At 41.8% G+C, this 22,339-nt stretch overlaps 1 protein-coding gene across 20 annotated transcripts in view; it reads right to left on the bottom strand.

Annotated features, from left to right (window-relative positions):
- The window catches only part of ablim1a (actin binding LIM protein 1a), a 47,741-nt gene that overhangs the window by 23,222 nt on the left and 2,180 nt on the right, over positions 1-22,339 (bottom strand). For 7 of the 20 annotated variants that reach the window (XR_008604363.1, XR_008604374.1, XR_008604376.1 and 4 more), the window contains exons 1-2: positions 17,062-17,658; positions 2,055-2,192 (exon numbers count right to left, since the gene is read on the bottom strand). Coding sequence is in view for 2 of the 20 variants with exons in the window: in XM_035950439.2 (XP_035806332.1) it covers positions 2,055-2,192; positions 17,062-17,296 (373 nt within the window). In the remaining 18 variants the exon portion in view is untranslated. Of the gene's footprint in view, positions 1-2,054; positions 2,193-12,443; positions 12,689-17,061; positions 17,661-19,348; positions 19,619-22,339 lie in introns of those variants that run through there. The other 13 variants (XR_004847764.2, XR_008604370.1, XR_008604365.1 and 10 more) reach the window with 7 other exon arrangements.

Here is a 22,339-nt window from a genome sequence, read left to right as displayed (position 1 = left end):
AAAGTATACGCCCTAATACTGGCCTTAGGGTGGCTGAAAATTTGTCATGTTTCTTTTTTAATTTGACATGCTTTTGCCATCTCTTGCGTGTTAAACATATTTAAAAACTATTTTATTGTGCTTGCTTTTTGACTGTCAACTACCATCATTTGAAAAGCTGAAATCATATGTACATGATGGGACTAAAGTCCAAGATGGTTTTTAGCTATATGAGGTAGTACTTTACAGCAGCGCTAAAAAAAAATGCATTAAAATGCATTCTGGGTTATAATAAGGACTTATTTTCCATTTACTTATTAATAACATTATATTATATTCCAGAAACTGCAAATGATAACATTGCATTATTAAAGTGTGGTTACTGTATTACAGCACAGACTGCCTATTTTGTATGAACTCAATGTACGGTTTGATTATAATTCAGATCATGTGCTTGTATGTACAGTACTTCAGCCAGCACCACCGAGTGAGTCTGGGAATTTAATAGCCTTTTGGAAATGCTGCAGCTAAGAGGGAAAATATTTTGATGTTTGAGATAACTGCACCTAATCATTCTTATGCAATGAGCCACGCTAAATCCTGGGGATGAATGGGAGCGGGTGAGGGAAACAATCAGATTTAATTGCATTAGGGCTCAGGGATGATGAGATTAGCTTGTAAGCTAACTGAGTCAAAAGACAACCAGCAGTGGAGATTCACTGGCCTTTGCCTACGATGTCCAACCAGCTTGGCTTTTCAGCAGATGCATGCCATTACATGAAATGCCTTTTTTGAAACTTAATAAGCTCCCCTTATGAAATTGAAATGAATTCAGGGAAACTGATTGGTTTTGCAAATCTGTGCTTCGTGGAATGAAATAAAATTTGTAAAAAGGGTCTATTTGGAATTTGTCTGCCAAGGCATAATATCTTTTAATAACCTCTGAGTGTCAACAAGCTCAGCCAACTTGGCAAGACCACGACTGACAATTATTATTAGTCAGCCTACAGGTTGGAGACTGACTTTGACACACATAAATTTAGGGCAAGGACTAGGACAGTGAGTCTTTTGGCTATTAAAGCTGGCCTCATGTCTTCTTTGGCAACAACTTGACGCGCACACAGACACTGTACACTTTTATCACCACAGACTCTCTAAAGTCATGTATATCCACTTGTAAAGGACAGAATTAGGTACTAATCTCAGCATTTGAGTGTGTTATTCTGGGCTCTTGGTGAATTAAGCTAACTCTGTAACAGTGCTCCAGTCACAGATTAACTACAAGGGCTTCAGCAGGGCAAGCCCAGTCAGACTGCCTGGTTGGCCGGCAGCAGCGGCGGCGGCTACATTGTTGTCATGTCATGTAATAAGGCTAAACAGAGAAGGATTTACACTGTCACTTGTTGTGGCAGTCAGAATGGCATTTTAATTGAAGTATGCAGGTCTGAAAAGTGAAGATGAGTCACAGCACCATGTATTCGTCTCGTTAGAAGAAGATGGAAAGGACATTGTTGCCTTTAGGGACATTACCATCCTGATTAACTTTGTATGACTGGGATGCTTTTTGGGACAGTAATGGAAAAAAGCGCTGTTTGTTCAGTTGCACTTTTGCCTTTTTAACTTCATGTCAGACACCTGTGCTCTATCATACTTCACGAGTACACAAGTAGCTGTTTATTAGGCTGTGTGTACTGAATGAAAGGTAGCAAATGTCCTACTATTGTGACAGTATCAAATTAGCAATGCATTTTAAAACTTCACACTTCAGCTGCCAATTTTCGCACAACTCCCACAGCTTTTTTCTCCTTTTCAGAAAAAAATAGTCGTCCAAGCTGTCTGATGGTTCATTTTTAAATTGTAAACACATAACTTATTTACCAAAGACGGGTTGTTTTTGTTGTAATATTAGGTTTGTCTGACATGAAATATTTCTGAGCCAAATCACAGTCCGTTAATTATTTGTGAAACCTGTTCAACACCAGATGTTTAATCGCCAGTTTTGTGTCTTTAAATAAATTCTTGTGTAGTTGACTGATTCATGATGATTTCCATCAGTCCACATTGTGCTACTGTACCTTTACAGGTGAAGCACTTGAGGTGAAAGTGCTTGCTCTGCACCCGCAGCACTTCGCCTTTACATGGCTCCCCGCACTTGTAGCACTGAATCAGGGGCTTCTCTGTGGAGTGGTGGTGTGTGTCCTGCGCATGAGCCACTGCAAGAGATAAGACACTAACATTACTCATGATCCGTGATGCTGATGAGTCACCGCGGTGGTCCCTGGATGTGGCAGTCGGAGCAGCTTTTTGTAACACTGCTTTTAGTCTGTCCATCGGCGAACACGCTGCGCACAAGGACCTGAATCTGCAGCATCACAACAAACACTAGAGATGAAGACCAACTGCTCAGAGCCTGTCAGGGTGAAATAAAAAAGAACAACACGGAGCAGGACAGCACAACTTGGGGTTGACGGCCGGATAGCCTCTCTAGAGAGCAACAAGCTAAATATAGTCTGTCTTGATCAGTGGAGGATGGACTGTCAAAATGCTGAGGGGAGCAGGGCCTGGTAAATGGCACACTAAAAGGATATCGATAAAATCTACTGAGTTTAATGCATTTTCATCCTCAAAGGAAAACATAAATTAGAGTTATGGGCCATTTACTGCCTGTTCCTGGTTTATGTTCCCACACTGCTTTTGTCATGTTCAAAAAGTACATTTAAGCTCTAAACACAGCTAAGCAGTGTTTTTCGTCAAACACTAACAAATGTGGAAGTAACAAATATGTCTTAAAGCCACATAATTATTCTTCTCATGAAGAGTTTAATTACCTCTTGTGGATGTCAAATGCACAAGATGACACTGAGCACAAGTAAGAATAAAACAGAGGATGCATCATGTTTGCTGTGATTGAACATCTCACTCAAAAGGTGCTGAAAATAAATGAAATAACAGCAAACAGCAAATGTCAGCTTCTAAAGCACAAATATTTCCAGCTACGCTGTCAAAGTGCAGATACCAGAAGAAGAGAAGAAGAAGAAGGAAAAAATATAAAGTAGTGGAGCAACTTTGAACAAGAGTGTAAATCCACATGAGCGGCATCGAGAGGCTCTATTTAGGTACAGTGGTGCTTTGAGTTAAATGCTTGTGTCAGCATGATAACACGCTCACACTGATGATTAGCAGGTGCAGTGCTAACTGTTAGTAATCTCAGTTCCATGTGTTAGCATGTTACCATTAGAACATTTCCATTAAAGACAAAGAACAGCAAATATCAAATATGCAATTTAAATTTTGACCTAATGAATATGCTATATGAAAAGTACATAGATCATAAAAGTGATTACAGTTCATCCAGAGGGGGGCATGAGAATCTGAACCAAACTCAATGACATTCCACCCAATAGTTGTTGAGACATCAAGTTCATGGTAGTGATGGAGAGAAAGTCAAGGCAATCAGAGTCATTACGATCCATCCTCTGGTAATCAACGTCTGTACTAAGTTAAGCTCTGACTTCTAAAATTACACTCCTATACAGCTACAGAAATGGCAGTCTAATTTTTGACAGAAACGTATTTTGCAACTCCTGGCCTCCTGGGTTAAAGTCCTGCTGCTGATTTATACCACCATCCTACCTCCTTATGTGGACTTTGTGGCTTCTTCAAACTGGAAGCCTTTCCTACTACATCACAGTCTTTGCTTTTGGGGAGAAAAATGGCTCCTTTCAAAGCATGGATGAGAATTCATTTCAGTTGTTCATCATTAATGTTTTGTGAGACAGTGTTGACCAAATTATATGCCAGTCCACCAAGAGAGATATTTCTCTGGATACATGAAAACTTTGACTTTGAATCACCAAAGCAATAAGTTTCATCCTCTCAGGAACATGAAAGTCTATGCCAAATTTCACAACTATCCAAAAAATAGTTGTATAAAAGTAATGGATCCATAGCCTAACAATGCTCTACCTACAGCCATGCTGAAGTATCCATTCCTCTTGTTTCACTAGAATGCATAGATGTTGATGTGGGTGAAGATTTAGACATCACTCTCTTCCTGTGAGGTATCGTGACAGACATCATAATTATGTAAGACAGAGAAACTATTATCAGCTTGCTTTATCTCTACAAGCAGCACCAGTATTGTCTTTTGATCCATGCTATGTCAGCCTGTGGCCCTGCACAGTATAAAGTTTGGGCGTCCCTGACATAGGCAGGCATTAATCCGTTGCTACTGTACGGGACATAAATACTGCTGCAGTGCCGCACTGCACACAGCTTATCAGCTGTCTGAAACCAGCAGATTATTTCACATTCAGGAGCTTTAACTAGCAAGGCAGTTTCTCCCTCTCATCCTCTCATTTCCTCTTTCTGTCTCTTTTTCAAATAAAGATATGCACACACAAACATGCACTCACACACACGGAGAATACACATAAAAGGATCTTTGCTCTTTCTGCTCTGCAATGAATCATTAGTCTGCAAGGCTAAAAAAAGATACCACCAAAGGCACAGAAATAGTATCACGAACAATCGATGGTCGACCAAAGAGACACATTACTCTGGATTATTGATGACTTGGCCGACCCTGCATCCCACTTCTACAGTGACTTTCTGACATGAGGGTTTCATTACAGTAAAATCAAATCAGACAGAGAAACCAGGCCTTAAACTTTTTTAATGAGATGGCTCTCTGGGCTAAAATGCCCTTTAATAACACAGAACACGATAAAAAACTATTAAAAGACACAATTACAATAACAGAGCAGCAGTCTAATCATAATTTGGAGTCCAAAGGTACCGAGAGCAGATGTGAGATTTAAGAAAAAAAAAAAAAAAAAAACAGTGAAAGAAGAACACAAGATGCCAGGAGGGATGTTGGAAAGAAGGTGGGTTATGAGGGGAGGATATGTCTCCCTGGTGTCTCTGATGTGATTACACTCAGCAGGACAGTGAGTCATCTCTAGGTGAACCAGACGAATGTGACAGTGAACTGAGTCTCAGCAGCTCAGTGTGTGACTTTGCACCTTCACAGAAAAACACAGGCCATCTGGGCAACTGCAAGCTGCAAAAATATCCAATCTAACAAGTCATTTTAAGCCTCATGCACACGCTGGAAAAATCGACCAGGCCAATTACAGTTTATTAAAAATCGAGTCTTATATTTTTAGTTTTGGCTGTCATTACCATCAGTAGTGACAACACTGTACTCATGAAAGTAACTGCAGCTGTAACTGAGATCTGGAAACTTTGACATCAACAAACTAGTGTGACAGGGTTAAAGCAGTATGAGTGGTCATATGCGCAGACAGACTATTTATTATGAAGCCCTGTATTTGGAGGTAAAACCAAAATAATGATAACAATCACTATAATAGTGTGTAGCCACAATGAGCAACACGTAATTTACAGTCCACTTACATGTTCCTTTAAAAATAAGCAAAGTTTAAAGTTCCTTTAAAAACCTGATGGTTTGTTTACAGCCTGCCTGAATGTTGCTTCACTGTTTGCATTTTTTTGACTCCATCTGCTGGGGGATGTCGCCTTATTCCAAGATCTCTGCAACAGTGTACAATGTTATTCCTTTATTACTAATGAGAACAAAAACTACACAGTAGAAGTACTAACAGGTATTTCCTTTCAGCACTAAAGAGAAAACTTGCCTCCAACATAGTTATGCTGTTTTCAGTAAACAAAACAGCTTTAATATTGTTGCAATAGCACAAAATACGCTCAAGAAAATTACATTTGGATTATGAAATTTTAAACCTGTATTAACTGATCTTTTACAGAAGCAGCAGAATATGCTGTGAACACAGAAGAGCCACATTATCACTGAGTAGAGTTGTTGAAGCAAGCATACAACAATTGCTTGGCAATATTAGCATCGATCTGGACAATGGACAAGATGGTCTCTCAAAAGTAAGATTATTTTGCAAATTTATTACTTTCAGGGCTGAACAATATGCACAAAAAAATCATGCTGTGACACATCATGGAATATGGGTCACAATTTTAGTCTGATTGGCAATTTTTACATTACTTTGAAACAAATGATTATGTCATTTTTGCAGTGCTCTGAACCAAACAACAATGTTCCCTTGTCTGGAGAACATGATTTATAAGCCAAGGCATCTGTGTAGCTCCACGATGCTTCATTTATAACAGTATATTGTGGCACATTGTACCCTTATCAAAAAAAAAGGAGTTCCTGCAATGTGGTTATATCACTAGGCTATAATGTGATTTAGATAACATTTTAGTTATTGTTCTAGTTATTTTAGATTTGTTCCACTGCCAAACTCTGTATGAGGAGAACGTTAATGACTGCAAATCTTTCACACACACACTCAGTACCTAAACAAAACTAGATTAATCCTGAATGTAATTACAAGTGTGGTTAGTATTACTAAGCCGACCAAGGATACACAGCTTGTAACTACATTTACTTTGAAGTTAGTGAGAGTCAAAGCCTTTACCTGCCGCAACTGACCTCAGGACTCATTAATTAGCAAACTGACCTATCCTGAAGTCTGGCCACTGAACAAAGACTAAAGAGATTAAACCCTCAATCAAACTCAGCTTAAGATAATAAACACACTAAATGTCCAAGCAAGCATTACTGGGATTAGTAGCTGTAATCCAGTTACTACATATGGAATTGTAATCCCTTACACTACTCTTTACTCAAAAAAAAATCAGAAATTATTGTAATAAGTTACTAGGTATTGTATTACTGCATATGCACTACTGGTCATCTCCTAAAGGCGCAATATTCAGTCTTCTTTTAGTTTTGGTTTAGTCTCCACCAACTCCTTAGCAAAATCTGTGGTTCTGTAGCTGCTACATTTTGATGATGGTCAGGCATATGGGTTCTATAAAGCGTCTTGAGACAATCTGACTGTAATTGGCGCAATATAAATAAAATTGAATTGAATTGATGACTATCATGAGCCACTCACTTGGGTTTCAGGAGCAAATTTCTTTGACTGATCAAGTTGTGCAATAGTGCTCATATAAGATACATAATCCAGAGTATTTCTGAACCACAGAGTGTTGTGTTGATGGTGGACATGGAGAAAAACACTGAACCGCGGCGGAAACTCCGGTCAAGCATTGAATGACTGGAAGATGATTCTCGAAAATAACAGCTTCACTATCAAACACAACAGAGTTTTATGCTGCAGGATCAGTAGCCTATGTGATGTCACTATGATGCTATACCTGGATGCCAACTATCTGTAAAAAATAACAATTTTGATGTAAATACAGTAAAACTGTGTCATTTTATAGTCACACATTGTAGAAGAACAAATTACTAAATATAGATATTAGATGTGGACATTATGTACAGTTTCGATTTTTTTTTTTGGCAGTAACATGTTAATACTTTTCTCTGTGTTTTTACTAGTTATAATCTGTAATTCAACAAAACGAGGAATCCGTAAAATAACAGCCAATTGTTCAAACAAAGGACATTTATAAACTGTTGTAAATTGTTCACTTTTTGCAGTGTACCAATCCCTGGGCTTGTGCCTGTGGCAGTATGGGAACACTGACACACAAAGTTGAGTTTATTTGATGGAAAGATGGCAGAAGGGACCTGCAAAGCTGAAGACAGGGAGGAATTGACATAGAAGGTTGAAATACATGAGCTCAACTGAAATAACATGGGGAAATTAGGTGTTTTTGTGCTGACTTTACAAACCCAACAAGTAGCTGAATCTCCCAGACATCTAACTCTAAGTTAAGACCATACATTGAAGTAATTCCTAGTCACTCCATTCGCTGTCTAACATTTGGGACTGTGCTGGTCTCATAAAGAGTAAGAAGAACTTCCTTGCAAGAGCTGTTGAGGTGGTAATAATTCTCTCTGTGGATTTGTGAGTACAAGTTAAGCCTTTCACATTACACAGTCATTTAACTAGCGTTGATTTAAAAATAAAAATCAGAGCAGCCTTAAAGGACATATTTGTAGTGATGCCAAAAATGTCTCTTTGAGTCCGTTTTCATGTCTGACGTACTATTTTTAACCTTTCTAAGTTGTCAGTGGGGGACAGCCCAACACGGAAAAGTCAACACTGCTAACGTCATAACAGACTGACAGAAATCCAAGACAGATGTTTGAATCCCATGCACTGAGGATCTAAAAGCTGAGGTCTGGATGGGATTCTATGGGCGCTGTGTTTTTCCAGCCTAACTCCACCTCTTCCACTGTAAAGTGCTGTGTTTGCCTGAACAGTGGCTGCACAGAGACAGTGGACGCTGTGTGGTGTTTCATAAAAATTGAAAAAGGCTGCTAAGAGGATTTCGATTGACCATGTATTGCATTTGTTTGGACATAAAATCCATTAGTCTTTGAAATATATAACAGGACTTTACACTCGTGACTTCATTTCTGCAAAAAGAAAAACTTCCAGCAATTTTCACTTCAATAACATGGATGTGAAATAAATCCATTACTGAGTCTTTAGGGGTTCTTGTGATAGCAGCAAAATGGCGCTTGATTTGCAAGAATGTATATTATATAACGCTATAAATAAGTAAGTATGCGGTACATGAAGCAACCTCAGCACAGAGCAACTTACTGTGAAATATACAGTAGCGCAAATTTTCCGAGTGCTGCTCACATTCCTCATTCTGGGCTGGATGTGTTGGCTGTGCTGACAGAGTGATCTGTCCTGCCTCATCACCAGAGGATAAAGTGACTGATATGAACCTAAACACACAATGAGCGCACCAACGCACACACACACACATAACGGCGGTGCTGAGGGAACAATAACCAGCAGAGCATCCTAAAGCCGAGCCCAGAGAAACGGGGGCTGCTCTCTCCACCCCTTACATTCATCTCACCCCCCACCCATTTAACAGGAGCCTCGCTGCGTTGGCAATAATAAAGGCTGTAGATGATACTCAGGAGGGAAGTGAGAAAGGCCATTTTGAATCCCCCGAGGATAGATTTTCTCTGTTACACATGCCCCCGGCCCTGCTGGTAAATAACAATGGAGTGGGGACTATTGACGGAGAGCACAGGATTTGCTGAGGAAGACTTTGTTGCCTTCATTTCCTGCCATGGACCCCGAGGAATGCGTAGTAGAAGTTTAGAGAGAGACAGGGGGTGGGGGGTGGGGGGGTGTTCAATTAAACAATAGATGAGAGATGAAAAGATATTATAAAATATTCACCCGCTTTCAGAGGAGGTTCCAGATAGCAGCCATGAATGAGAGTGTGTCTGTACAGCATCATGCATGTGCTGGAGTGTGTGTGACAAAAACAGAGAGGGACACAAAGAGAAGAGCTCCACTCCCAGTGTCCATGCCAACAACAGATATATCTACTCATAGGGCAACAACACAAACAACACTTTTTACCCCCAGTTCCATCCAGTCTACCCACTTTGGGACGCTGTATTCCGATGGGGCCTGACCCATGATTAATATCAAAGGCTGCAAAAATTGCCCACCGTGAAATCCCAACGTATGATTGGACGTGTGTGAGCGTGTGTTTCGGGGGGAAGGGTGCATGGAGCTCTTTATCACCCAGACATAACAAGAAGCTCTTAACCCTCCCCTCCATGAATATGTATGGCCGTATTCACCGCCTCCACGCCCCCTTTGCCCCACCACCAGCGTCCCAGACAAAGCACTTCAAAGACGGGCACAAATTGCAGAGGGGAACCCTATCGGCCTCCACCAGGCTCCCCCAAACCTTGAATAACTAACCCTCAGGGACCTAAGCTTGGAATAATGATCTGCTCTCAATGCTTGAACGCAACAGCGCAGAGCGTTTGTAGTTGGGCAGGTACATACAATTATAATAAGCGAGAGAGACTTCCAGTACAGTCACTTAGCCGAGAGGAGACAATGGTGGCTTCATGAACTGCAGGAGCCATTGTGTTGGTAGAAGTGGAGCTTATGAAGGCCTTGGCTCTTTGCCTCTGAATGACGGCCCATCACAGCCCCGCGCTCCTGGGTCGTATTTCCCGTGATAATCAAACTGATTGATGCCAGACAGGGAGGATGTTTGTTGACTGGCACAATGTATGGCTGCACTCTGTATTTCTTTCATGTGATTCTCATGCCACTCTTGTTGTTTTAGTCTGTATATTTGAGGTCAGAGACTGTCTCTCCGTGGCCGACCACTTATCTCATCTGTATATTCTGGTCCTGTGTGCCAGCTGTACAAACAGCCAGTGTCTATGAGAGTGTGTGTGTGTGTTGCACTGATGTCTGTGAAAGGGTTTAGCTCCTCTTTCAGGGGGTAGACACTGGCAAGCTTCAAAGATGAGGCACCACTGCAGTTGTCTGCAGCACTCTGCGAAATCACACGAGGCAGCTAGAAAGGCACATGACAGGAGACTTTCAGGAGAAAATGTTCGGATTGTGAAAGCTGACAGTTCTGGTGCGTCACAAGACAGGCAACGTACGTGTGATGACGATTATCTGACGTGCAGGAGAGCTGGCCGTCGTACGCAATTTGATGCAGAAATCAAGAAACAAATCCAATACAACAAATCTCACAAGCACGTGCAAACTCAGCTCACACTACCCAAGGTACACGTCCCCAATAAATTACGAACTATTTCAAGAGTATTCTTGGCGTTGGAAATGGGACAACCGCCTGCAAGCAGACAAAACGCTAACACTGCAGTCGCTTGATTATGATTCATCATTGTGAGCACACTGTATAATTCATTATTGGGTCAGCTGTGCCTCCTGATGGTACAGAGCCCACCTGGTCTTAGACAGGTTGCATTATGAGCTCCCTGGAGAATACACAATAAAATCTTAGTTTGCAAAAGCATAACTCTCTGTTTGGAGCAATGAAAACCAAGGGGCCTTTAAATGTGGACGATAAACTCCAACAAGCTTCCTGCTGCCACACAACTCCCAAAAGTCACCAGGCGAAGCAGAGGCAGGTTATGGAAAACTTTCAGAGGGATTGTGGGAGATGAACACGTGGCAGCCAGAGGTTATGGGTGTCCTGCCAACACAGGGGACTCAGTGGCGAAGGCCTTTCCTTTGTGGCCGGTCGAATCCACAGCAAGGGAGCAGCTCCAGAGCTGGACGCCGCCTCCAGCCAACAGTGTGCTGTCAGCTACATAAACAAACCTACACACTCGTATCTGTCAAAGAAAATCTGATGTTTTTTAGTGATAGAAATATTTTCAGACACACCACGAAAATATCACATGCCCACACACGGGACACAAAATATGCGAGCGGGAAGATTAACCCATACAGCATCAACTGAAACACACAGGAGCAATACAGCAGGCAACTTGAGATACTGTTAAGAGACTTGGGAGTATAATGGTGACGTATAATCAGTTATTACAGTGATTAATGACTTTTACATTCATTTCCAGTCCGGTGAACTAAGTGGAAATGATGTAATTCTTTGCTATTTCCATTACAGCAATGAAGTCTCAGGAATATTTATAGAGTCAATGTGAAAGCTATAGGCTTATTCCCCCTACGCAAGCTACTTCAGTTTAATTTCACTTAAATATTTGCCCTCAGTGTGCAGCCAATTATTGCCACTACATGGCTTTTGAATCATTTTAAACAGGAGATTTCTTTATTATAGAAAATTGTGTCTACGTTGCTGCTTGCTGTGAGTCATTTCGACAAACAATGGCCAACCTCACGACCACATGCCCCCGTAAATTGCAGGGAATGTTAATATCCCTGAACGATGGCCCCTGACTTCGCCTAATTCGTCCCACACAGCTGGGCGACCCCAGTCATCGGCAGAGACAATCATCTTTTTCTTTTAACAGGACACTATGAATGGGGCCACAGCTGACAACAATGGAGTGTACCTTTTAGATGGTCGCCATGGCAACGGCTGCAGACAGAGTGAGGGAGAGGGAGAGAGAAAGACAGAGAGTGCAGGTCCTCAGCTCTGCGCAGTGAGGCTTCCTACACTAGTGCTCCACTTCTCCTCTCTACATGGTACCTTTGCATCCAGCCGGCTTGCAGAGACCGACTGTTTTAAGCGATCACATCATGGTTGGGAAGGTTTCGCATACGGTGTCCTGTACGACAAGCCAGATGCTTCCTTCCGATATACATTTACATAAAGCCTGACGCTGCCGAATTAAGCAGACTCCAACACAGGCAGCAGAGTACTGAGAAGGGCGTAGCATGTTCAAGTCTGCTATTCTCAGAGAACACACCGATGTGTTGAAGATGCACATTTAGACTGTCGTTAGTCATGCTTTTTACAAGCAACACACACCCACATGAAGAAAACCATATCCATAATACCACCTCTAAAAATAATCAAATCAGGGACTGAGAATTCAGCCCAGTTAAATGAAATTCTAACAGTCGGACACAGCAACACAAACCTCAATGGACATAATGCACACCTGCAGACAGTCAACAGCACGGCAAGCAAAACAAACCCCATAAAAACACACTCATGACAATCACACACACACAGGACCGCCGGAATACCTTTTTCTTTGACCATGACCATTGGAATCCAGGTATATCTGCACCAGAAAAGGCTCAGAGGATCAATCACCAGTAACACAGCAGCTGCTAGATCCTTTTTTTCTCAAGACCAGAGAGCAAAAAAAGAAGAGCCGAGACACCAGAGAGAGAGAGAGAGAGAGGTGTAGGCACTGCTAAGCTCTCCTCCCGAAAACACAGCTCCAGCGTGGGGTTTGCCTCCCGACTGCCTGTTTTCCTCCCATCCCTCTCCTCCTCCTCCTCCTCCTCCTCCTCCCACTCCTCCTTCCTCCTCCCTCCTCTTCCCCTCATGCTCCCTCTCTCAGCCCCTCTGTTGTGTCAGCCGCCTCCTCATTGCAGCAACCAGGTGGCTGCTGCTGCTGCTGCTGCTTCTGTGTGACCAAAAACAGTAAATCCCAGAACAGACGGCTCTGAACACATATGCGACAGCAATAATACAGGAACAGACGTTAAAGTCACTCATATGTGTTCAGATAAACTAGGTCTCCTCTGTTTTTTTTCCCAGTTGCAACAACTTATCCTCACAGCAAATCAGTCTGACTCAACTCTGTCCTAAACTGTGTGGTATGATGTGTATTTAAATCCTGTACGTGAAGACAAGCTCAAATAAAAAGTTCAACACAGATTTTTTATCGGAACAACCCTTTACTACGGTGCTGTATAACATACAATTCAACAAAGACTTTGTTTCAGTACAACAGGGCAGCAGGTGGAGATCAATTACTCTTTTCAGTGCAGTAATTAGCCTGCTGTGCCGAAAGACTGGTTCACTTTGAGGAAAAAATAGTGTATTTGACAAACAGACTTCTAAGGAGTGTGGATCACATGCATGGGCATAGATTTCAATTGAACACTGGAGCCTTCTAGAAATTTCTAGGTTCAGAATTTCCTGCACTCTGATGAATTTCCATGGACCAATTTGTTCCTTTTCGGCAGCAATTTATGGTGGAAATGCCTTAATTTATCACAAAATCAGGACCGATGAGTACATGTTATGGCAATTTCTCATAGGTAAAGTCTCCTGCTTCTTTCATGTATTTTTAGGGGATGGGAGCAAATGTATATATTCTAAATATTGAGGGGGCTATATTAACTGGATCCCCTCTGAAATATACACTACATGAGCCTCAACACTGTCAAAAATAAAGCTACAAAGCAAAGGACGGACTTTTGTGGTAATTTCGCTCTGTCATGACTGTGAGGTGGTTACAGCAAGAACCAAAATGAATAATTAAAATTAAACAAAAGATGTATTAACCTCATTATCCACAGTTTAAAAAAAGCCTTCTTGTATGACATCTTTTGAGAATATTTGTCAGAGTACAGTACGAAACATGATAGATAGAAGGGATCATAGTCGGATCCAATCAACACTGTCCAGCTGATCATCATACAGTACAACCCTCACCTTGGGTGGCAACCTTAGTTGTTAATAATCTCATGGCTCCCAACAGGCCATGTAATGTATAAGAACTGCATGAGAAGGCACGTAAGGCCTTCTAAGGTGAAAGGCCAGACTTACCGTGATCTCTAGCATGAGCTTTGTATTAATATCTTTGGTGGATCCTCTGCAATCCAATTACAAAGAGCACGGTAGAGCTCGTTTCTGGCTGAGCCTGGCGAACACACCGGCTCTTATATCATCTGCCACTTAAATGACCATATGAAAAAATGACACTTCTTGTCAACTCACGAATTAGCTCACACTGTTGTTGTCAAAATGTTGCAAAATAAACAAGATTCCCATCTGCCAGGGAGATAGAAAACATTTTCAACATGAAAAACGATTGCAAGTCTCCAATGGAACTGAGGCAATGTGATTTGTTGCTTTGTTTATTTTGATGCCTGGAAATCCCACTGTTTTAGCAAATGAGGAATAAATAAAGTCTACTGATACAACAGAAGAAGACACAGCAAAGCACCAACTAAGTGTCTGGAGACACTTCAATGTGCCAACTAAAGGAAATATGATTTCAGTAGTCACTCATGTCACAAAAACAATTACAGCCCAAACAGTTACTGATCCATCGGTGCGTCTCCACGGCTAAAAGGGAGGAACAGTTTTTCGTCAGCACCGCTACTGTAAATGCTGATGCAGGCAGCACATTATACATGCAGAGTGCATCCGTCCACTGCAGCGTCAACTGTGCCACCTTCTGGATACCCATCAACACGCATCAGTTTCTACAGAGGCGTGTTCTTCTCATCAGGCAATGGAGGCATGCCATAGAGGCAAACGGTAAAAATAGTTAGTGGACTTTTCTCCAGCACTCCACCCATTTTTATTACAAAGAGAGGGAATATGTGATGAGTATATGATGACCAAATATTGAGTAGTTTATTAAAATGTTGGCTGAGCGAGCAAAAAAAAAAAAAAAAATCTCTAAGAGTTTTACAGTGCAGCTCCTGAATGCAACACAAAGACATCCTGTTACTGTATCCACTGTAATGGCCTTATTATCATCTCTCCTCTTTTAATAATCTCTGGTGGAGCTGCAGGACATTCATGCCACACAAAGCTTGCCAAGAGCAATTCCTGAGGAGCAAAGCCTATTATCCATGGATGAAAGGTTTCTACTGTATTTGGCTCACCTATGGATGATCCATGTCTGCCTGTCCATTAATAACCTGACTAGTGCACTACAGCACCGCCCTCATATCAGTACAGATTACTCACTGTTACCATTTAGCATGATCCTTCCATAGACGGTGATAAATGTAATTTGACTCCTGGTTTTAGACTATTGTCTTGAGTAGAAAAGCCAAACTGACATTATAATGCAAGAGGGCACATGTACAGTAAACAACAGTGCATTGTGTGGACAGACTGCACAGTTATCTCGAGGCCTACAATTAGGATTGTGCGATGCCAGACACAAACACATACACACACATATGCATACAGAAGATATGCGTGTCTTTGCGCTGGGTGACGATTTGCAGATTTTTTACTTTGAACAGAGCAGAAGAAGTAAATGACAAATAACTTGGATGAACTCTTCAACTCTGCTGGAGCATAGGCAGGCCTAACTCTCTGTCGCTGGATAATGACAAGCACTTCACCAGCTCGCTTCTATTTTAAAATGGGTGAGAACCTTTTGAACGGCAATCCTGCACAACCAGGTTCACTTCTTCAAAGTGCTTCCACCCATGCTGCATTATAATTCGTGTTGTGGAGCTACTCTGAATACACAGAAAATATGTTTGCACTACAACCAAATGACATTGTTTTTGTGAGTATTTCAACAATTTACAAACCACATTTTCTATCCACAGCCCACAGGAAGCTTGGGCTGCTGACTCATCTTGGTGTTTCTTTGAGGTATCATCAAACACATGCTGACCTCTGGATAATACCACTTGGAAAGCAGGATCAGTGCCACTCATATTCAAAAATAATCACCCAGTGAATTAATACAGACTTGTTTATGGTGTGGAAACTGAGAATGTTTAATCTTTTGTCAGGTCGGCACTAAAGAGGTTCAGGAAAAGATTTGGTTGAATAAAACGATGACTACTGCTTCTTTTCGGGTGCTTTTTTTCTACACATATTGGATCTCAGAAAAGTCAGACTTTTTTCAAACCACAAACAAATTAAAGCTGCAGTGAAATGACTACAGACTGCACTGAATATAAACAGTTATTGAATGTTGCTGTCACTGATTGATTTTAGCTGTCAGTGAAGAAATGAAATAGCTAACACAAGCCTTGACCCCTGTGATCTTTGATCTCGGGTCAGTTTGCAGAGACAAACCTCCCTTGAGCCTGCGCGATTCATCAAAATCAAACTTTAACTCCAAAAATAGAAGGTGCTGTTGGTGTTTGCCTTATTTACACACAACAGTACTTACATACAACTAAGTGCCAAGCAATGATGGATTTACTACTGTGTCTGGCATTCAGTCAGAGAATGCATAAGGTCTGGAAATCTCCATTTGACCACATGCCCATGTTGTAATCCTGATATAAGCCAACATGTCTTTTCCCCATGTACTGTTTCTTGGCAAAATGCAGCAGGTCTGCCATTGCATATGGGTTCACATTATATAACTATGGAGGGAGGATGGTAATTAATTTCCTGACTTTTCTGACTTTTTGCAGTTGAGGAGCTATCGTTGCGTAACAGGAGCTCTCACACATGCACACAGGTCAGATGTGAAAGGCCTCAAAAGGTGTAAATGCTCACCGTCATCCAATTAAAATGAAGTGATCTTTAAACAACAACCGATCACCTCACTCACAGACACCTACTCACAAACAGAATGCAAAGCAGAGAAGCCAAACTGCAACAAACAGCTGCAGCATTACATTTAAAAGGGGCAACAATAGAGAAGATGGACAGTGGTCAAAACTAATAAAATTAAACGCCATTTCATTTATTTAAGTGTCTAAAAGTACAATGTGCTTGCATTTAATTTAGTTTTTATTTTTTTGCACTTTGATGTTTTTTTGTTTTGTTGCTCATTGATTAACCAATCATCAATAACGCTGAGTGATGTTACAGTTACAAGTCAGCCGCAGCTGGAATGGATGGCTGCAGTGGTAGATGCGTGAATAAATGTTTCAAGCAGATTGATCTCAATTTGTTCTCCTGTCCTACCTGTAGCGACCTCATTCAGCCTTTCACTTAGATAATAGTCATTTGGGTTGAGGTATGGTAGCTGCTCCATGTACTGTTTAGGAATGAGGTACAGGACTTCAGCCACGTGTCCATCCTCGATGACGGACATACGCTTGACTGAGCTCTTGCGTTTCACTCGGACGCGGTCGACATTGTGACTGCGGCTGGAGCTGCACAGCTTGCCCAGGCTGTTGAGACTAGGCAGAGTGGGCATGGCGCCCTGGTCCCCTTCAACCGTCCCACAGAGAAGGGTGAAGCACCGCAGGTAGATGTCAGCCAGTGTCAGGCTCACACTTGGTCTAAAATCCGTTTGCCCTCAGACATTGAGAAGGAGAAATGTTCATTTAGGCACAAAACAAGAAACAAAGGAGACCGATGGGTGTATTCACAGCAGCTCATCATTAAATCATGGCAATATCCAGGGAGGCCTCCAGCGGAAACTCCTCTTGTTAGGATTCCCTCCACCTGTCACTTCAGATGTGCAGTAGATGCAAGAAGTGGAAGCGCTGACGTCCACCTTGAGGTGGAGATGACAAACAGCAGGCAGTAAGTGTGACAAAGCAGTCTGCTGCAGGTAAAGCAAAATGAGACATAGGGAAAGAAGCTTACACTGTGAGTGTCTTCAGCCCAACCAGCCTGCTGCCTTAAGCAGCTTAGGGCTGACGTCGAGCCTATGATTATCTTCTGGGTGGGGTTGGGTTGGTCTATGTTAGGTTTACCCATTGTATGGTGGGAGTCACACTACCTGATTCACGTGCATCCCATTCACTTACAGTTATTCACATCTGTCCGACGAAGAGATGGGATTCTGTCACAACTTTCAAAAAGCAAAGTCCTTGTTTTTGGTATTACATTTTATATCAAATTACATTATTAAACAACAAGATATGTTTTTGCAAGAATGTACTTCTTTGCATAAAGGTGGGTTTGTGTACAATAAGACCAGATGGATCAGTGTGCAGTACTACAGTCATCCAAGGCACACTTTCAGGGCAGACTGCCTTGGGAGTCTGCCAGTCCTTTACAAGGTCAACAACCAGCAAGGTCGTTCCTGCAGCCAACAATGCAGAAACCCTGTGTTAATCACGAGCAGGATCATTCAGATTTACAGACACTGTAACCACATCAGCAATGGAGTCCAAATGCCAGCAATGGCTCTCCATTATCCGGTGACATCGCAATAGGATTTTAGAAGATGTAACTCATTTAGAAGGCATGTTCTGACTTTTTAATCTTCAGACCATCTAATGTTGGGGCAGATTTTGTTTCTGCGAAGACTAGCAGAATGTTTTCAAATTTTTATAAGCACGCTTTCTTGAGCCAAAGATGCATTCACATTCCTTGGAAATGTGAGTTCAGTGTGAGGCATATTTTGACTCACTGATATGTCCTGGTGGGAGGTGAAAAGATAGATGATGCAGAGGGAGAATCTAAGCAAACTCCACAAAAACAAGATAACCTGCTGATATGTCTTGACCCAACTGTAATAAACAGCGTTGCTAAGACAGTATTGCTTCCTCCTTATGCATACTTCTTTACATTAACAACTAAAAGCAATAAAACAGAAAACCCCTGCTGAAATCTAATAGTCATCAAACTGATAAGACTAATCACGCTTATCTATTTCCATCAAAAGAAATGAATCAGAGTAATGTAGCCATGCTGAAAACCTAAGCAGACAGTGACAAAGCACAAAATCCTTTGAGTCTGGAGATGTCTGGCTTGGCCTGCACTTCAAAATTAATGAATTTCCTCTTTGTCTGAGAGGGTGCATAGACCGGATACCTGGAGTTAGTGTTACTGAGTTCACTACTATTTACATCAGTACTTATCTAATTTGACTTCATTTAGATTCCACTCACAACCACACCTTCATTCAGAGAGCTGGAGTTTCATTACAGAGAAAAGATACAAGTGGGATAGTGAGGTTTAAGCTAGAAGACTTACATTCTTATAGCCACACATGCAGACACAGGTACCTGAGAGAAGCTAAGGACATAGTACGCTGCTGCAGTGAGGCTCTACCCTCCAACTGTCATCTACTCTGTGGTATCTCTGCCACAACTACCCACACGCTCGCAAACCAACACATACGTGCTCAGAAAACAACACTGCTGTTCCTGCCTGTTCAAAAAAATCCAGCATTGCACACAAAATACATGTCAAACATTTATATAGCGCCTGCTGTTTCTCCATCCTGATCCACATTAGATGTAACACCACCTCCCTCCACCTTCCTCTTCATGTTTTCCCCCCTCTGTCTTACCATCCAGTCCGAAGCAGGAGGTGATTTTTTGGGCGTAGTTGCAGAGCCCATCGTAGCCAGGCTGCTGCCTCACTGTATTCCTCTCCCCCATCTCTACACACTCCCACACACTCCGTCCCGTCCGGCAGTGCTTTCACTCCTTCCACTGCTCATCAATTATTCAGGCTTTTGCCAGGACACATGCATGCGCGCGCACACCGACCGACCCTCATATTCGCACATACAGTACATAAACACACACAGACAGGGAGAAAAGTGCTGATGCAGAGGGTCGTGCTGTTGCAGCATGAGCAGCCCTCTCCAGTGGTCGGATAAGGAGGAGGCATCAGATTGGGTTACTGCAGGATAGAGCCATGCCTCCTTTTTTTTGTGCACCATTGATCATCCAGATTGCACTGCAGTGTAACAGGTACAGTGTGCAGGATGTGCTAACTCTGCTCGAGGAAAGGGCGGGGCGGAGGAAGAAGTCAGAGCAGGACAAAACTGGAGATGTACCAGCTATGTGGGGACGGATTTTCTATGTTGATAGTCACTTAAAGGAATCCAGACATCCAAATGCAATGATTACTTTGAAATAAGATTACCAGAAAAAGCACAACAGTCTGGTTTTTAAAGATGAAATAAGGAAGCAGGGCCAGCACAGAAAAGTTACCCTAGTTTCTTTATGCTAATAAAACTATTCATGAATTTCATCAACGCAGTAACTAATAAGGCGCAATGTTCATTTTGCATTCAAATATAGGCAAAATCTGTCAGCTCAGCATTCAGCAATCAGTCCTTGTGTCAAATTCTGGTTCATGTTGCTGAGATGCAGTTGAAATTTTCATGTATAAGAGAGCAAAACGCATACTTTCAGCACAGTCTGTCTTCAAAGAGGCCAATAAAATCACATTTAAAAGGCCAATTTATACAACAGCCCAGGAGCAGCAGGAAGCTGAATGAACACCACAGACCCGCAACCAAAGTGTTGTTTTAAGATTCTGCCATGAAACAGTAATAAGTGGCTTAATGGAGCAAGATAAAGAATTAATTCACAATTGATTGGCCAGCCATAACAGTAAAGAGCCAACTGTAGGAAAAACAGCCTCCATGTAAAAATAAATGACGTAAATGGCATAACTGATTTTCCAGAGAATGCAAATGGAGAAATTTGATAAGGCCATCTGTCAAATGCCACTATAAAAGGTGACCTTGGCTGGAACAGTGCACTTAAGCCCCAGTTGTTCTGACTGAGCTGCTCAATAGCCATCAACAGCAGACTCATAGCGGGCGGCTCACAGGTAGGATAATGGGTTTATGAGAAATAAATAAATAAATACCACGACAAGAGATTCTGGACAAAAGAAAGCAGCATAGGAAATATGATGAGACTGAAAAGGAAACAGAGAGCAGCACGCCCGCAAGGGTGCATTATGAGGTGGGGTGACTAATGGAAGGGCAGGACTAGCAAGGTAAGAGCTGATGGCCATGTGCTGATGAGAGGGGTGGGGGTTGGGGGGCGACTCCAAGACTAGGAGAACTGTAATGGCTGATGGTCGCTGGACAAGTGAAGGTGGGGCTGGCAGTCATAAATGCATACCGGGAGGGAAACTTGGAGTCATTCGGGACAATTTGGAATTCCCTGACTTTCTGCTGGATGGAATTCAACCATTTACCGTGTCCTTACCTTGCAGTTCCTATAGGTGCTACTGTAACATATTTCCACTAATACCATCAAAGGTCCAAAACATAGACAAAGCAACTCACTAGCATCATCAAATGGACACCTTGAACATTCACTTAGATAATTTCCATCAAACAACTGTTACCGTGATGTATTATTATGCTGTTTGTTTTTCCAAATTAATCTGCATGATGTCTAAACTAAAGTTTTCTATGGCATATGAAAATTAAAAGCAGCAAATCTTCACAATTGAAAAGTTGTTACTGGAAAATGATTTTATCAAAATAGCTGCCATTAATTTTCTGTCAATCAATCATACAATTAAGACAACATTTAAAATTGATTGAGCCACAACTCACTGAGAGGTGCACATAGAAGTCTAGGAAGAAAACATTTTTCCACAACCCAAAATCTATTCTACACAATAATATTCTATGTAATCTTGTCATATGTCATGGTGTAAATAAAATTCTACAGCCCAGCCTCAGGTCAGCCCATGATAACTATAAATATGTGATGTGATATACTGTTACAAGGACACGTGTTTGTGTCGCTGAGCCTGATCTAATTGCGATAATAGATTAGTAACCTCCCATTCGTCTAAACAACACGGACATAATTGGCATTTCACTATATCGTACAACCACTGGGTTGAGGATAGCTACTTCTCATGAATAATGATTGGCTGTTTGCAGGGGCTTAAGCGAGCTAATCAGTCCTATGTACCACAGGGGGGCTGTGAAGCAGTGGGCTCTGAGCTTCATCGATCTCCACCAGCAGCAATGAGCACAGATACAGTAGGCCACATCACTGATGGAGGGGAGGGAGGAGTTCAAAGTCATCTCTCTGCACAGGCTCAGCTAGAGGCTTCAGAGCATGAAAGGGAGGGATATGTGTCGTGGAAATACTGCAGTGACTCCTATTATATTAAATAATAAACCAAACATGGGATTTCTTTCATTGGAATGGAGAGAAAGACACAATTTATCCAGCTTCTCTGTCTCTCTCACCCAAAAAAGACCAAAAATGACAGTTTATTTATAACATGACTCTGAACACAAAACTCTTTTCTCATGGGCTCTCTAAAAATGGCCCCTTATGGTGTAGTTTCCATACCATAGAAGACATTTTAAGTTCAAACATCCTTAGAGAATACAGCTTCCAAGAGATGGAAATACATCCATCCATCCATCCAACTGGAGTCAATCCCAGCTGACTTAGGGTTCACTCTGGACAGGTCACCAGTCCATCACAGGGCCATGCATCCCTCTAAAATAATTTCAAGCCTATAGACTGTATAAAGTGTGTTTTAGCTGCAGTTGAAATAA

Source organism: Amphiprion ocellaris, chromosome 16, assembly GCF_022539595.1.
Source record: "Amphiprion ocellaris isolate individual 3 ecotype Okinawa chromosome 16, ASM2253959v1, whole genome shotgun sequence".
In the NCBI taxonomy this organism is placed as follows: Eukaryota; Metazoa; Chordata; class Actinopteri; family Pomacentridae; genus Amphiprion; species Amphiprion ocellaris.
Note: the sequence above shows the minus strand (reverse complement) of the source record. Positions and strands in the feature narration are given on the sequence as shown.